Source organism: Malaclemys terrapin, chromosome 8, assembly GCF_027887155.1.
Source record: "Malaclemys terrapin pileata isolate rMalTer1 chromosome 8, rMalTer1.hap1, whole genome shotgun sequence".
Lineage (NCBI taxonomy): Eukaryota > Metazoa > Chordata > Testudines > Emydidae > Malaclemys > Malaclemys terrapin.
In genome coordinates, this window is record NC_071512.1 from 80,343,821 (window position 1) to 80,361,634 (window position 17,814).

Here is a 17,814-nt window from a genome sequence, read left to right on the forward strand (position 1 = left end):
ATTGCATAAGGAGCTAGAGGAGGGGGCTGGGAGCCTGTGGAGATGGGATGGAGAGGCAGATCAGGTGGGAGGGGAGGTACCAGCTGGGCTAGGAGGCTGGGACAGATTGGAGGGGATGTAGCTGAAGACTCTCTCACCACTAGAACACACTCCTGCTCCAAATGTCTAGAATGGAACTATTGCTCTGCTGTCAGTCGCGAAACCACTGTCGAAGTGGGTATCTCATCCCCATCCACATGTAGGATGTTGCTATCAGTTACTCACTTAGCTGCAGTGCCAAATGTTCGAGGTGGATCTAAAGGTTCCATGTGGGTGTCAATACAATGCCACATGCTGGAATTGTTTGCAGTTGACTTTCTTAAAAAGCTAAGAAATTACACACAAACTACATTAAAAGAACATCAAGGTTGCCAAGTCAAGCACTCAGGCTAGGAAATACTAGAACTAAGGTTGTATTAATGCCTGAGCAACATTAACTCAGTCCTTTATATACACATGCATTATGATGATCTAATTACATGATCACATCCTAATATTTTCCACAGGAGCCCTGTCTGATTCAGAGCACAAGATGGCCCAGCTCAGGGGATGAATCAGGGTTGTGTGGTGAAAGAGGCTGTAGAACTCCTGCATTATTTGCAGTGGTAGGAAAGTGTGTGACTCAGAAAAGGGAACTGCAGCAAGAGAAAGGAAGATCTCATGGTTAAGGCAGTTGAATGCTGCCATGGACAACTGGATTCTCTCTGCTTCTGCTGTAGAGTTCCTATATCACTTAATCTAGACTTTTCACAGATGGTACACCTCTACCCCAATATAACGCTGTCCTCGGGAGCCAAAAAAATCTTATTGCATTATAGATGAAACTGCGTTATATTGAACTTGCTTTGATCTGCCAGAGCGTGCAGCGCTCCCCCCCGGACCGCTGCTTTACCGCATTATATCTGAATTCGTGTTATATTGGGGTAGAGGTGTAATTAATTGTTTTCCTCATTTTCTTGGTGTCTGACGCAAGACCCTAGGGTCTGATTTGCAAAAGTGCTGATCACTTAATATGCAACTGATGTTAATAGGAGCTGTTCTTTGAACCTATAAAGTGCTCTGTAAGGCCAAGTATTCTGAAAAATCAGGTTCTTGGTATCTAAAATGGCCAACCATAATTGGACACTTTGTTGTTCTGCTTCAGCTCCTCTCCATCAGTAAAATGAGAATCATTCCCCTTGTCTCATTACAGGTGAGCTGCAGTTTAGACTGTTTTTAGTCCTTCAAGTACACCTCTCTGGTAATACGTTTCACTACTTTAACTCTTCTCTGGACAGAACCATGTGATCCTACCAGTTTGAGACTGTAAATGGGTGCATCCCAGGGACTCAAACTGTTATAAATAAATAGACAGGCCTGACTATTTGGCACCTGCATGCCCTCTTTCTCCAGGAGCCTGTGACCTGTGGCTGATTAAAAGTCCTAGTTTCTTCCAAACAAATCACTACTTACTCATCAAGCAAAGCAAATATATACAAACAAAAAGCCTGTCTGCCTGAGTCTTAACTCCATTCTTTCCTTGCAAGATTTGGGAAAGTAAGTTCCACTAAGCCCAGACCCTTTGCTCATGGCCTGGGTGAGACTCTGATGTATTCTCAGTCAGACTCCTGTCTAGCTGCTGCTGCCTGTGCACCCCGTTTCCTCACTAGGCTGGGTTTTTACTAGCTTAGTGCCCCTTTGATACTAGCCTTGGGCCAGGGAAAAATTGACCTTCTAGCCTGGTTGGTGCACATTTCCCAATTAGTTGAGCGCTCATTGTTTCCCCATTGCAACCTCCCTTGATACAATCATGCCTGAATAATGACATGAAGTGCATAGGATTATTAAATACAGATAACTCCAGTCTCCACACATCCCCATTTAACAAGGATGTTGAAGATAAATATAGTATGAGTGCTTCACAAACTAAATATCAGGGAGGGAGAAGAATTATTTAAGCTTAGTACCAATGTGGACACAAGAACAAATGGATATAAACCGGACATTAGGAAGTTTAGACTTGAAATTAGACAAAGGTTTCTAACCATTAGAGGAGTGAAGTTCTGGAACAGCCTTCCAAGGGGAGTAGTGGGGGCAAAAGACTAAGCTTGATAAGTTTATGGAGGGGATGGTATGATGGGATAGCCTAATTTTGGCAATTAATTGATCTTTAATTATTAGCAGGTAAATATGCCCAATGATGGGATGTTAGATGGGGTGGGATCTGAGTTACTACAGAGAATTCTTTCCTGGGTGCTGGCTGGTGAGTTTTGCCCACGTGCTCAGGGTTTAACTGATCGCCATATTTGGGGTCGGGAAGGAATTTTCCTCCAGGGCAGATTGGCAGAGCCCTGGAGGTTTTTCACCTTCCTCTGCAGCGTGGGGCACAGGTCACTTGTTGGAGTATTCTCTGCACCTTGAGGTTTTTAAACCACGATTTGAGGACTTCAATAACTCAGACATAAGTTAGGGGTTTGTTACAGGAGGTCAGACTAGACATAATGGTCCCTTCTGACCTTAAAGTCTGAGGCTAAGTGATGAGCACCATAGAAAAGCCCCTGATGAAATCATTGTGTCTTCAGAGCAGGGTTTGAATATTGTGCAATAAATAAGGTATGGAGAGAGACACTAAACAATGAGAATAAAAGAAAATCTTAGAAATGAAGGGCTAGAAGGAATCTTGAAGTTATCAAGTCCAGCTGCTTGTTAACTGAGCACGATCCAAAGTGCATGTGCACAAGGGGGGGGGGGCAAATTAGGGTTGCACAGATATAAAATGACTTCTGTTCTATCAAACAATCTTAAAATAGTAGTGTACATACTCTTCCAAACACTCTTCTTCCTCACTCCACCCTCTCATGAAAAGCCCAGGGTCCTCCTGAGACTTCATCTTCAGTTAAAACCAACTTCAACATCCTGTTCCCTTAGTCCCCTACAATTTATACCCTTTTGGGAAATAATGGTGAACATATAGGCAGACACTCCATAGAGGGGCTGGGGATAATTATGCTGAAAGGGAACTAATTAAAATCAGTTTCTCATTCAGGACCTCTAGAATCTAATATCCTGGAAGCTGGCTCACATTCGTAATCAAGAGTCCTTTCTCTTAATCCTTGTTTTTTCTAAAAAAGTTCATAGGTTTCCTTAATTCTACTAAACTTAGCTTGCTTTTTAAAATGATTGAAGGTATTGTCTACATTGCAGTCACATGGTGTGATTGCTGCTTCATGTAGACATACCAGAGTCAGCTTTAATCTAGCTAGCTCCAGTACTAGAGCAGTGAAGCTGTGGCAACGCATGCTTCAGCATGAGCTAGTTATGCAAGTAATCACCCGGTTTTCCAGGTTGGTTTGTACAGCCCACGCTGGAGCGCACACTGTTGTAGCTTCAATGCTCTGGGTACACAAGCTAGCTAAATTAAAGCTAGCTCAGGTATGTCTGTGTAATATGCAGTCACACTAGTAACTTCAATGTAGACATACCATGACTGAAGCTTGGGAGCCTGCCAATATGTACTCATTTGACTGGCAACCCTTCTTTTGTACAATGGTAATAGAGGAAAGACTGACAAACCTTTGCAGGTACATAATTTTCTCTTGGTCATGAACTTTCATATAGTTAGCAGATCTAAATGTATCCTGATAACTGGTGTCTTCAAACCAGTTTTGATACAACCAGCGTTCTTGTTCCCACATACTCTAAAATATTTAGAAGCACAATGTAATACAGATTTTATTTAATTTGAATTTATCCTCAAGTATTGATACCTTGAGTTTTTAGTATACTTGCCCATTTGTTTTGGCAGGAAGTAAAAATGATCATTTTTATCTTGAGAGAGTCCACCTTAAATTTTAAATTTTTGGGAACCTTAAATTTATCTAAGGGCTCTATATATTTCCAGTTGTCACTTGACTGTTTGTTACAGAAGTGAGGTTGACTGAAGGTCATGCTGCTGCTTCTGAAGCTTCAGGAGTGCTGGTATTTTTAGGTTATATTGAACTGTGTAACCTGTCATTGCCAATGCTCTCATTACAAACATTCACTTCAGTTTGATTCCAGTCTGATGGCTCCCTCTAGGATTTATTTTTCTTGCAGAGTATACACAAGATGGCAGCACTAATTGCTGGATTGTGAATGTATTGGAATTACATAGATTACTGTGTTAGTTCTGTAGATGGCCTCAAGTTCTTCATTTTTTAAGTACTTATAAAACATGGATTTAAATTTTATCACTTGGCTTACAATTCAATCTGATGGCGCAGTACCTCTGTCTTGTTTTTCTCTTTGTCTAGAGATGATCTTCACCGTACAGAATTCTAGTTTTAAAGTTCTTGTTTGTGAAATAAAGTGAATCATCGTATGACAAAGTTATACAATAAGTAGAGGAACCATTCTTTAACCACTGGTAGAAAAAAATAGATTCTCTGGTACTGATACATCAAATGTAACTCTTATTACAGTAGTTAATTTCAATTGCTGTTTTTAACTTAGGAAAAAGTCAGTATTCAATAAATGTTTTTAAAATCTGTCTAGCTAGAATAAGCTCAAAATGTAGTCAGTGGATATTAAGCACCTAAGAGTATGAGACAATGAAAAATCTTTAGTCCCAACAAGTTCTTCAGTTTGGAAAACTGGTGCTTACTGATTATACAACACTATATTAAAAAAAAAAACACCTTCCAGAAACATTTTAAATAAGTGTCTTTGTACATATGGCCAGAGTCACCCATTATCTGTCATATAAACAGCTTTGGGTATACAGAAAGACAATATTTTTCTGCAAATATCTGTACAGTGATACTAGCAAAAACGCTGGTGAACATTCCTCCAATTCTGTTATGGATACAAGCACACTGTACTCAATTTGTATTAAGTGACAGACAAAAATTCTACTCTAAATATTAAACATTTTCTGTATGATCATGTAAATGTATTAATTCACAATAGAAAGCCAGAAAATGTGTTCCCATTTGACTGACCAGTCTAATTATTATTACATCTGAACACAAACTTTTAAATTAACCAATCACTGAGTACTCTGTTTACCTTCAGGTGGAACTTCAGTGGTAGCCCTGTTTTCTTAATGGAGGAGATAAAATTGTGATATTTAATGTATTAACGTTCTTTCCATTGTTATAATAAAGACATTCATTGAATGTTGCTGCTTTCCCAATGCATTCAGTTGATCAGCAAGAGAACAGCCAGCTCACCACCTTATGAAACTGGTTTTAATCAGGCAATTGGTACACTCCCAGCAAATCTGTTGCACAGAAATCTTAACCCAGTTCTCAAATATTGGAAATGTCTTGTTTTTAATAAAATCCCATTGATTAAGACTTACATCTTGCAGGTATTTGAAAATGGAAGGGATTTTAGTAATGTGGCCTTTTTTTAAAAACTCCCCCCAAATACTACTGCCCTTTATCACAGTCTTCCTTAGCCAGAATATTATTAGATAAAATAAACATCTGCAGTAGGAATGGTCAAAACCAGTGCTCTTCAAATCAGAAATGTAGCAGAATTATTAGTTATGCTGAGTGGAAAACTGCAAATGCACAACCTGCATCTTTTTTGTGAACAATCACATTCCTCATTCCAGATATCTTGAATCGGTTTTTGAAAACTTTAGTTCTTTGTAATCTATCAAATTGTTATTCTGAAGTACTTGTTTTTCATAGAAACTTAGTCCTCAATATGCTATCCAGAGTTGAGGCCTCACAAGGAAAATGACTGAGCCTGTTAGATGTGCACTTCATCTTTTGTAATTTAGTCTCTTCATAAAATTATATGGGTCATTATGGAGGTTTTGAAGCAGGACCATGTTATGTGCCCCCCTTTCTCCCAAAATTATAAATTTACAGGAGTGTCCTTGCTGGAGGAAATTAATTCTGCAAACTTTACTATTCAGAATGATTTATACATATTACTAGCCAACTCTTTTTTGCCATTAATCAACAATTCATTGTATCTTACTTTATAAATAAGACACTAATGTCTAAACTTAATAGGATGAAGTTTTATTTTTACTCTTCTGTGCAATCTCACTTCTTGAATGTTCCCTTTGAAAACTAAAGGCTTAAATGTTCCTTATGTGATGACAGTTGAATAAAATCTTGAGTAGTTTTAGTCTTGGTAGATCCTCCCTGCCTCTGTATTGATTTCTCTCTTTTGTGACCTTGCTGACTAGAAAATGAAGTTCTTGTTTCTAGTAATGTTGTTCAGCTGAATGTTTTTATTTTGCTCCCCCCACATTAAGTAGTATTGCTGATTTCAGCTTGCATTGGCTTCAGTCAAGTGTTGTGTGTTTGCACTCATTTGTTTGAAAATTCCTATCTCCTATATTTACTACAATATATACAGTACAGTTGTTGCTGTACGGGGAGATTTTGGCAAACCAGTAAAGTGCCTGAAACTACTATTGCTTATTGCTAAAAGCAGCCAAGTCAGCAGGCCATAAAGTGGCCATGTAGAAGCTCAGCTTGACCAAGGCAGGAGGGGAGGGAGTTTTGGGTGCCACAGAAAGGGCAGCTTGACCTCCTGTCCTTCCTGATAAGAGTTGTGTAGAAGTTGCTGATACATGCATTTTAGAAGAGAAAGATGTGCCCCAGAAATGTCTATTGGGGCCTCAAGGCTGCAAACTCTGGAAAAACCCACACCTGGTTAGTCAGAAGGAACCTCTTGCTTGACCATTGAAACTGCTAGCTTAACGAGTTATATTTAAGTGACATGTCATTGTGTTACTAATATATAAAATATGGGGGAAGAGTTGGGGGTGGGGGGCTCTTCAGGACTGGACTCTCCCTTTGGATGCATCTTGTGTTCCTCACCGGCAGATGGGCTGCCACTGTGCCACTCGAGAGACGCACTCAGCTTTGGTAATTATCGAGGGTTGGGGGTGTTTTACTAACCTGTTGCAGAAGTGTGTAAGTGCTTGAGACTAAAGTTTCGCTTTAAGTGAAAGCACTCTTGTGTTGTCCTGTTTGTGCCAGCCATCAGTCAGACAGCCGTATCTCCCCTGATTTATTTCCTGACACCACCTCTCATAGAGTAAAAGTTAACAAGAGGTTTTAGATTGAAAGAACCCTGGGTAACAGTTGCCAGTCTGGTAGTTCTACTTTAGGGTGTATGGAGTCCTCTTATATATTAGGATACTCTAAATGAATTATTCTTTTATATAGTTTGAAGTTGCACAAATCATCATGCTACTACTTTAATGAAGCTTTTCCTCTCAAAGGAAAGCTGTAGTGAATATATACCACTGTAGTTATTATCTGAGTGTTTTAGAAATGTTGCTTTTTTGCTATTTCCATTGTGAAACAGTGCTGTTGTCTCAATGAAAGCTATTGCATCACAAATACTACACTTCCCAGCAGGAAATCCTATCTAAGTGTTACAAGATGGGAATTGTATTTAGGTCAATTTAAATGCATTAGCAATTTTTAAATCTTTTTTTTATTATCTTACACCAACATTGAAAGATCCTCCTCCTTTTTCATGTATGTAAATTGGGAGTTTTCATGATGTTGCTTTCAGAAGATGTCAAGAGATGCTAGGATTAAAACTTGTAGAGGTCTGGCACCTCTCCTATAACGGTCAACTGCAGTGGAGCCAGGATCTCTTAACAGCTTCTTGTGAGAGGCATTCCCATAAAGGGAAAGGCCAGCTGTAGATGGTCTCACTCATGGCTGCATTCTTGGACTGGCAGGATCCATTGGTCTGAAGAGACCCCTGACATCTTGGAAGAAAATGGGCCAGATGGTTTCTAAAGGATGGAATAAAAAGGGGAGGATCTGAATTTGACTGATTTGGGAGTCCTGGGAAATTCTCAAACCTGCTGCCTCAAGTCAGCTTCAACAGAAGGATTTCTGCCTTTTCTGTAGAAGTTTAGGGTTTCCGTGATTGTGTGTGTGTGTGTGTGTGTGTGTGTGTGTGTGTGTGTAAGATGACTAGAGACATCCCTTCCTCCTCCACTCACAAAACTGAATGCATTGTCAACTAGGTTTCAAACTAATGTTCTTGCACATTAGCACCTTGTACTAGCCCTAGACTGCCCTCAACAATAAAATATAAATCTCTTAAGATTCTCCTTCATACATGGAAACCACGACTGGCATTAAATATGCTTCCAAGTGTTTGGGGGGGAGGGGGGGGAAGACGAGATGTATTCAAAGTAAAAACATAGCTTTTTCCAAGTACAATACATTCCTCAACTGTTATTCCTTATGGATTAGGATTTTAATGTGTGTAGCAGCATAGTTTGGAGGCTGAAGCATGTATTCATAATCTAAAAGTATATCTGGAAAAATTAAATCTCCAAATATGCATTTATTTAACGTAAATGTGAGACCACATAGAAGGAGAAAATTACCTAGTTTTGTGTTCTTTATAGAATAATAATTTTCAGTTGGTTTTCTTTGTTCTTTCCTCCAAACTTCAGCTTTTGTCAGGAGTGACAAACCTAAACTATTCAGGGGACTGCAAATCAAGGTGAGTAGCATTTTTTAAAACACATTTTAAATTCTGGCTTAAGAGCAATTAAACCTATTTGAAACCTGTCCTTTCACACAGTGTTTAGTACTTGCTTATCAAGTAAACCTGTATCACATACAAAGGGTTCATCCATGGAGTGTTGATGTAAATCTTAATGGCAGGAGCTCTGGCCCACTTATAAATAGATTGGGTGAAAACCTTGTAGAATTCTATCCATTGCTAAGATATGATTGCTTCGGTAGTGCTATTGGCTACTAAATATTATTTACACAAATAATCTGATGTATGTAATAGCACATGGTTTATGTACTTCAGCTATGCTGACTTGCTGGGTGTGAAGTCTTGGAATTCTGAGCTTCCTGTTATAATTCCAGTTCTCTTTTTCTGTATTAAGATTCCTGTGTTCCTCTCCTCTTATACCTCCTCAACCCCCAAATCACCTACCATTCCCATCCATCCAGTCATCCTCCCACTTCCTTTCCACATAAATCTTTGTTCCCATTCTTTCCTCTTGCTCCATCCTTCCATGGTTCACTCCTCCTGTTCTCATTCATCTCAAGTCTGTCCTTCCTCCATATTCTCTAACTTTCTCTCCCTGCTGAGTCTTTTACTCTGTCCTCACTGCAGACTTTATGTGGTGTTGACTCTCTAATCATTTCCATTCTTCTTCTCACCTTGACTCCGGCACCAATCTTTCTTCATGGTCTGGAAAGCTAGATGTTGAACTCCCTCTTGTACAGAATGCTGCTGCCTGTCACATCTAATCTGGGCAGAGCAGCACCGTCCCATTGTTCTGTACTCCAACAATTCTGTTTATTCATTTCAAGATCCAGTTCAAATTTTCAGTTGTCTTTAAAATGCCTACATGTACTTATTTCAACTTGCCACACAAAATTTGCACATTTATTTTCCTCCTTCCACTCACCAAGAAACAGCATTGTATGTCACTTCATAGTCTGAACACCTCTGTTGTCAGAGAATAGTGTTCTCTTAAGCAGAATTCATGTGGAAAAGACTTTCTGTATCTCTGCTTCATGCATTCTGTGTACGTTCTCTCCAAAATCTTTCCCAAGAGCATCTTTTTCCTTTGCCTCAATTTCTCTTTGGCTCTACTTATAATTTATTTTAGTTGCATTTGTAATACAACTTAACTTCAAAGCATTCTCAGCTATAATTGGTATGAAACATTACCAGTTTAACCTTGTAGCACCCTTGAGTCTGGTATTTGGGAAACTGATTAGTAATGCCATTAGATTAATTGTAGTGACTTGTAATAGCAAACTAAAACAAGTTGACTAGGTTAGCTCAGAGTAAAAGATTCCCAATGCAGTTGTTCTAGAAACTTATTAATTGCATTTAAAGAACCTAACCCATTGAAACAGAAGTTGTAATTTGGGCTTCCCTTTCCCCTTTATTTGCGGAGTCTTCAAAAGTGTGAAAATATTTTAGCAGCAGGTCATATTAGGAAAGGATGCATTATAGCCTCAAGGCATGTGTTAATAGCAGAAATCTATAGTACAGCATTGAACTCTGATTAGAAGTTGAGACCAGGAATAACTAGAAAAATGCCAGTTACATTATGAGAACACTAGTGGATATATGGAGAAGGAGCAATTCAGATAGTTGCCTAGTTACTACAGATGGCAAACGAAGTTGTTACAATTTAATGGCTAAAGAAGAATACCAGTTCCCTGAGCTATCCAGTCTGTACCCTCCTTCCCTCTCCCATGCTGTGTTGTGTAATACAATAGTTGTTGAACCTTAAGAGTTTGAAATCCTGCCTTGGTAAGTAGTAAGATGAAGAGGTTACCATATTACTACTGTTGCCTAGTTCAATAGCTTTTAGTAACTGGCACCTTTTGTTGGCAGTCACAGGAAAAAGGACAAGGACTGAAAGAGCATCAAAACTGAACTTTTTGTGATGGTCCCTCACCTACGGGTTTGACTCCTGTTGACGGGCAGTATGGGAAAGCTTTTATGCTCTCTGCCTTTACTTCTAGTGTTGGAGGACTCTAGTTTCCATGACTGGCAACTAGGCTCTTTACAGAAGCACTAACTTAATTTTTTTATAAAAGCACTGAAGAAGAAAAGCAAATATTTGGGGCCTTCTGTAAATATTATGCAATCAATTAGGGGATATATTCTGGGGCTGAGTATCAAATGTCTGCCCTATACACATCACTTCAGTTAACTTGTGGTCTCACACACTTGGAAAAATGAGAACTAGGGAAAAAAAATTTTAAAATGTGGATTGAGACTATTGCTCACTCAGTTTTGTTGAGGTTACTTTTTCCTTACTAGTTTAAGAATAAGAATCCAGTTCAAGATGGATGCTAGGCACTGTTTTCAGTGTTGGAGCAAATGCTGATAAAAAGTTTCAAGGTTTTTTAAACTTAATTAAAACATTTACAACCTTACCTAAGGCCTAGCAGGAATGACTATATTTTCCTAAATTAAAGATTGGACTTTCAAATTAACATAAACCTCCCCCGCCCCCAAAAAAACATGCTTAGATTTATTTCCCAATACAAATTGCATGGCCCAAATTAGACAAACTTTGCACTTTAATGCTTTATAGTATTAAATATCATTCAGAGGGTTTTTTGGTTTAATTTTAATTAATTTTTATACCTGCATATAAAATAATTCAATTTGAAATTGGTATTTCAGCAATTGAGCTATTTAATTTAAAGCTGATTTGTGAGGTGGGGGGGGGGAAATGTGATTTCCGGACAGAAGATAACTAACCTTCTCTTTGTGCAGTATGTGCGTGGTTCTGATCCTGTACTAAAGCTGCTGGATGACAGTGGGAACATTGCTGAAGAACTGAGCATCCTCAAATGGAATACAGATAGTGTAGAAGAATTCCTAAGTGAAAAACTAGAACGCATATAAATCTTGCTGCTTTCTGTCCTTTCCTCACATTTGATCCTGGTTATCTTCTGAGATAAACTGTGCTACACCCAGCAAATCATTCCAGCTTCTACATTATTTTTAAAAAAAAGATAGTGTATGGTAATAAATGTCTTTTAATTAGAAGGTGAAGCTTCAGCACAGCATACATCTGACAACCTGGCAAGTTGAACAAATAGTTTGTGCTAGTACATATCAGCTCTTCGCGTTTGTAACAATGCATTTCATTAATGATAAACTCAGTTAATTATGCAAATCCCTGAGTTTGTTGTAATTGGACCAGTTTTTACAAACTTTTAAAACTAGTTGGCAGTTCCAAATGATTGAGATGATTACTATGCTTTTTGTATGTTACCTTTCTGTGTACAGGAAGTCGTAATCAAATGTGAGATGTACTCTGCCTCCAAAAAGATTTTGTCTGCTAGTCCTCTCTCGCATTTTGTATTTCTCAGCTGTCCTTTTTATAGACATGTTATTTACAGTTTATAACAAATGCCTGGTTCTAAAAGTTTTGGAATTTTTGTTATGATGGAGGAAGAACTCATGAGCTGGAGTGATTGTAAAACATGAAAGTAGGTGCACTTTAGTGAAGACTACATAGAAAACCTGTAAGGCATGTGTAAGTCTGATGTCAGGTGTACTTTACACCAAGTGTTTTACTTTGCTACAGTAGATCTGAGTTATTAGAATATAAAGTGTTTAGAGGGCAATAAATTACTTTCACAAAACTCTTGGATATGCTTTTTATTTATTGAGTTTATAAAATGTTCCCTTTTTAATCAACTCATTACTGTGAGCAGAGAACATAAATACCTTGTACAGACAGTATACTAAGACTGAGACCCAGAGTGAATGGTCAGTTTTGCTAGTTGAGTGAATACATACATTAAAATAAGGATAACTTATGAAATGTGGACTTAATTTATATTGAAGCTGAAGTTTAACGAACAAGTCTCTCCCCTTAACTTATTTACATATTTCAGGTTTTTCAATGGATGAGGTATGTCTTCATGCAACCTTAACTACCACTCAATATAATTAAAAAAAAAAAAAACGTCCTAGTTCTTTTTAAAATACAACTTTGTATCTCAGTGGATAGCTCAGAGTAAAGGAGAGAGCACTGCACCTGCCTGCAAATCAAAGGGAGAAATTGTGCAATCTTGTATGATGATGGTGGGTGAATAGAAAGTTTATCTGTAGCAAGATAAAGTAAGGCAGAATTTGCTAAAATGAAGCATTTTCAAATCAACAGGCCTGGATAACTTGCATCCAACAGTCTTAAAGGAACTAGCTGTGGAGCACTCTGAACCCCTGACGTTTATTTTTAAGTCGTGAAACTTAAATTCTAAAGCTTTGGAGTACTACTAACATAGTTCAAATATTTGAACAAGGTAAAAGGGATGACTGGGGGACCTATGGATTGGTTAAGTAATTGACTGGTTAATTCAGGACTCAAAAAATTAAAGGCTAAAATTATACAAATCCTCAGAGGTGTTCAGACTAGATGATCACAGTGATCCCTTCTAGCCTTATAATTAAGGCTATGATTTTGTCACAGGTATTTTTAGCATTTTAGTAAAAGTCCCAGAAGCCTGAGCCCTGTCACTGGGGCAGCTGCAGGTTCAGTGTTGGAGCTCAAGCATCCCCTGTAGCAGCTGGGGTGCCCCTGCCACCTGCAGGGGCTGGAAGCTGAGAGGTACCCCTACTGCCCACTGCAGTCAGAAGCTCTGGGGGCTGCCTGAGGCAGCAGGGTACCCCACAGCTCCCAGCCTCCACAGGTGGCAGGGGACCCTGCAGCTTCCCAGTGCCCCAGGCTGAAGTCACTGATTCCATGATTTCTGTGACTTCCATGACCATCAGTCTGTCTTATAATCCATGCATATGGTTTCATGGAAGGTAGGTCTTGTTAATCAAATCTATCTTTTACAAGGTTATGGTTCTGGTTGATTTTTTTTTTCCAAGCATTTAATCTAGAACCACATGACACTGATTAAAAACAAACTTGCATTAGATGGAACTAACAGAGCACACATTAGATGGACTAAAAGTTGGCTCACTAACAGATCTCTACCTGTAATTGTTAGTGGGGTGACAAATGAATTGGGTTGTTTCCATTAGGGCATCCTAGGAGTCAGTTCTTGGTCCAAACACTGCTCTGTTGAAAAGTTACTATTTAAATGATATACAATTTTTGATGGCCAAGTTTGCAAATGCCAAATATTGGTGGGGTAGCCTATAATTACAGTGATCTGGAATGCCTGGTTAAGTGGTCACAATTCAAGAAGATGCATTTTAATAGCCAAATGCAAAGTCATATCTAACAGAGTGCAGGCTATACCTCTGTGGAGACTGTCTTGAAAAGCGCTGTCTGAAGGACATAAGGCTCTTCACACGTTAACTGTTAGTGTGAGCTTTCAGTGCAATTCTGTGGTAAAAAGGGGTAATGTAATCCTTGGCTACATAGACAAGGGAATATCAAATAGTAGTAGGGAGTGACCTTGCTTCTATGCACAGCATTGATAAGACTACTAGTAGAATACTGTGTCCAGTTCTGGTATCCACATTTCAAGAAGTATGTGGAAATACTGGAGAGTTCAGAGTGCCACAACCGTGATTCAGGGACTGGAAAAGCTATGACATAAGGCTTAAAGAGCACAATCTATTCAGCTTTAAAGAAGTTTGAAGGGTGAATTGCTGCATGCAAGTACATACACATTGAAAAGAGGAGATGGTGGGGTGGGGGAGCGCTCTTCAGTCTTCCTGATAAAGGCATAAGAAGATCCAGTGGCTGGAAGTTGAAGTTAGACAAATTCAACCTGGAAGTTGTTTCCTGGCAGTGAGTGAGGGTAATTAAATATTGAAGCCATTTTCCAGAGAAGGTGGTGGAGTCACCATTGCATGCAGTCTAAGAAAAGCTTACATACGTTTCTAAAAGATATGCTTTAATACAACATCTGAAGGAGTTAGAGACTTCCAGGTCTTGGAAGAAGTGTACTACTATTGGAAAGCATTTCCAAGGCTCCTGTTGGAGGATCTAAGCATCAGCTACAGTAGTTAGAATTTCTCTAGATAAACATAAACTCTGCTTCACAGCCTCTCTTGTTTGCAGTTTTAAAGAGACACTATATTTAGTAAACATATTAGAATTGTGACAAGCCACAAGAATCATTCATCCCAGTGCACATGAGCAAGTATCCTTACTACCTTGGCATTCAGATAAGTACATAATAAAGCTATATATACACACAGTTTAGTAGCCTAGTGTTCTACTATCAGTAGGATGTATAAACAGGGCCAAAAACCACAGATTGTGTGACTACTGAGAAGTCTGTGTTCTCCCTGCAGATGGCCTATTTATGACTCTTCTGTTCAGGCAAGGCAAGCTTAGTGTAGGTCTAGGGAGTTGGGAATAGCAGGACAGAAGTAGCTTTGTCACCATGGCACTTCCTTGAGGGTGGGGCCAATCTGGTTCCAGGCCAGTCCCACGCATAAATTAAAGCATCTGAAAGGCTGCTGTAATCCATAGCTGCTCCTATGATGCCAAAGGGTCCATTTCACTGGCCTGAAATAAACCAAGACTCAAGGCAGCTCAATACCCAAGGATTTCCCTCATAGTCCTGCAGCCAGCTAAGCGTGATTTAAGGCTGCCTTACACCACTGGAATGGTACAAAATAGCCCTAATGAAGCAGAAAATCAAGTCCAAACTTTTAATGTTTTGGTTGAGGCAAACCATGACTATACCCAGCTTCTTGTGCTTGCAATACACGTGACAACACGGGACTGGTGGAAAGGGGGAAATTGACAACACTGAATACAAGGCAGGTCGAATGCTGAAATTGTCACCCCTACATAGTTTCAAGTGTGTACAACAAGTAGGAACTTAAATCTGTGGCTGTATTTGCACTGTTTGGAAGTTGTGTGGGAAAAGTTAGACCGCTGAAGAGATTTGCCTTGTTATGGAAGCTATTTAGCTGCCTGAGAATATAGGATATTTCTTTCCTCCTATAAAAGGGGAGGCATGTCTGTAGAGGAGAATTCAGAGGCTAAAAATAAAACCACCTCTCTGTCAACAACAGGGACTTAACTCATGGAAGCTCAGCATCTCTTGTAGCTGACCTACTGCTCCTCAAATCATAGAAAGCCCTTTTTTAAAATAAATAAATAAATAGGTTTATTCCAGCATATTGAAAAAGATCATTTATTGACTGGTTATTAGAAGCACCAACAGATTTTTCCTTCAAAGAGAAAAGCTGGGACTAAAAGACAAAAGAGTGCAGCATATTGCCTTACTGCATTATTGATCTGCTATTGATCAGCAGGCTGTCTTCCCTACCAAATGCACTTTTATATTAATTAGAGTTCTGTAGTCTATGTATATGGTCACTAGGGCATTAATTAGATATTGGCAAGTGATGATAATCAAATGTAAGAATAGCATGCTAGAGAATGGACAGAACAGGTTTGGCTAATTAGTTAAGAGGACAGTTACAGAAAGGGGTGGAGGCTTTGTAAAACTATGCTTGCATTAGGAACTATGGTGCTAGGCACCTCAATTTAAATATAGATCAAGTATATCAATTATTGATTTTGAAATATGTTCCTGGGAGTAAGTGAGACCTACTAGCCAATGTCCTTCATCAGAAGGATCTACTGTCTGATGGAAATGAAGGGAAAAAAACTATTCTAAGTGCTTCTTGGTGCATTGAAACTCCTAAAGTTCAGTGATGCTTAGGTCTATCCCCAACCATTTGAGGTACTTGGAGGTCCTAACTGAAGTGGAGTAAAATGTATCTCTTTTTGCTTCCCACCACACCAACAATTTGAGTATAAAAGGAGTTGAACAGTCATTTTCCAGCAGCAGTGGGAGCAAGTGAGTTTATTACTGAGTCATAAAGCAAATTTTATATATGCTGTCCAGCTAGGCTGAAGTTTCAACATACCTTTACGCAGGAACCCTAATGTATGGCTATGGTGAAAGGTTCTGGCTGCTATAGGGGCAGGTGGATGGTATGAACTGTACGCTCTCTACATAGGCACACACAAAGAGATAAAATAGCTTAGCAGAACAAGTACATATTACACACATTAATGGGCCCTGGTTCAAAGCAGCTTTGATGGTATATTTATTTAGATATTAAATAAATCCTGCATCAGACAGTTTCACATTATATTAGTATTTTACTGCAGTAGCCTATACAGATTTGAAAAGAAGCAGAATTTGTTTTGTCATAATCTTCCTGGTATTGTCTTAACACTTATTACCAGAGCAAGAGGCAACTGAGTCATTGGGTGATAATTCAATGGGAGTTGCAGATACCGAGCACCAGACCAGATTAGGCCTACACAGAACATGTGTTGAACAGTGAAGCATGATGGAAGAACTTTATCTTGCTCTTCTGCCCCAGGCAGGACTAAATGAGACTTCTGCTTTCGGAGTGAGCGATTAGAGAAATGGAGGTCAGATCGGCTGAATGGACATGAAGGCCACAGCATCTAGTTATGTGCTTGGCCCTGTACAAGACACAAAGATAGGTAGTCCCTGCACTAAAGATCTTCCCATTGAGAAGACTGGCAGAGAAGATGGGACACACTAGGAAAGCCAGAGAATATTATTTTTATATTTAGTGACAGTATATTTATACGTAGTAGTAACCTGAGCATGAACTATGGGCACTGAGAGAGATTTTAGGAGGGATTTGAATAAGGAGCAGGTGTGGCCTGATAGCATCATACTGTAGTTTCAAAGCTAGGGCACAGGCTAATTTTCTTCGTATAGAATCTGTACAAATGCTTTCTTTTTTAAGTAATAAAACAGACACACTCTTGCTATTTTATTTAAAGTCTCTGTTAGGATTTAGCTTAATTACTATTTACACTAATAATATAATTAGGACACACTCAAGCTCAGATCCTCATTGTACTGGGGGCTATTCTTCTAGAGACAAGTACTTGTTACTTTTTTCTTCTGATTTATAAAGTTTTCCCTTCCATAGCAAACTACAAAGTTAAAGATCAAACTGTGAGAATCACCCCTTTAGCCCATAAAAGAAGTTAGCCTCATTTCAATTTCAGTGATTTGTAATATAGCTTTGATCAACTCATCACCAGCAGGAAGGAAGTCACCCCCAAGAGACAAACCCTCCGTGCTGTGCTTTGAGGCATTATCTTGTAACTGTTCTTCTGAAGATTTACATTCATGTAATCCCATTATAAAAGTCACTGTTGGAAGGGATAGAACAAATCAATCTTATTGCAAAGCCACAATTTCATTTAAGAAAATATTTGCTAGTTTATTTTTATTTTTTTAATATATATGAAGAAATTCCACACAGAGGGAGGGCCTAGCAGCTGACTTGCTGGAATAAGTGGACAAAAGTTTCTCAGGGTAGAAC

General features: G+C 38.9%; 1 protein-coding gene across 1 annotated transcript in view; it reads left to right on the plus strand.

Moving 5' to 3' along the window:
• SELENOF (selenoprotein F) overlaps positions 1 to 12,154 on the plus strand; it is a 38,165-nt gene extending 26,011 nt beyond the window's left edge. Inside the window, exons 4-5 of the mRNA XM_054037767.1 lie at positions 8,456 to 8,505; positions 11,272 to 12,154. Coding sequence (XP_053893742.1) covers positions 8,456 to 8,505; positions 11,272 to 11,403 — 182 coding nt within the window. The 3' untranslated portion in view covers positions 11,404 to 12,154. The remainder of the gene's footprint in view (positions 1 to 8,455; positions 8,506 to 11,271) is intronic.
• The last annotated feature ends 5,660 nt before the right edge of the window (positions 12,155 to 17,814 follow it).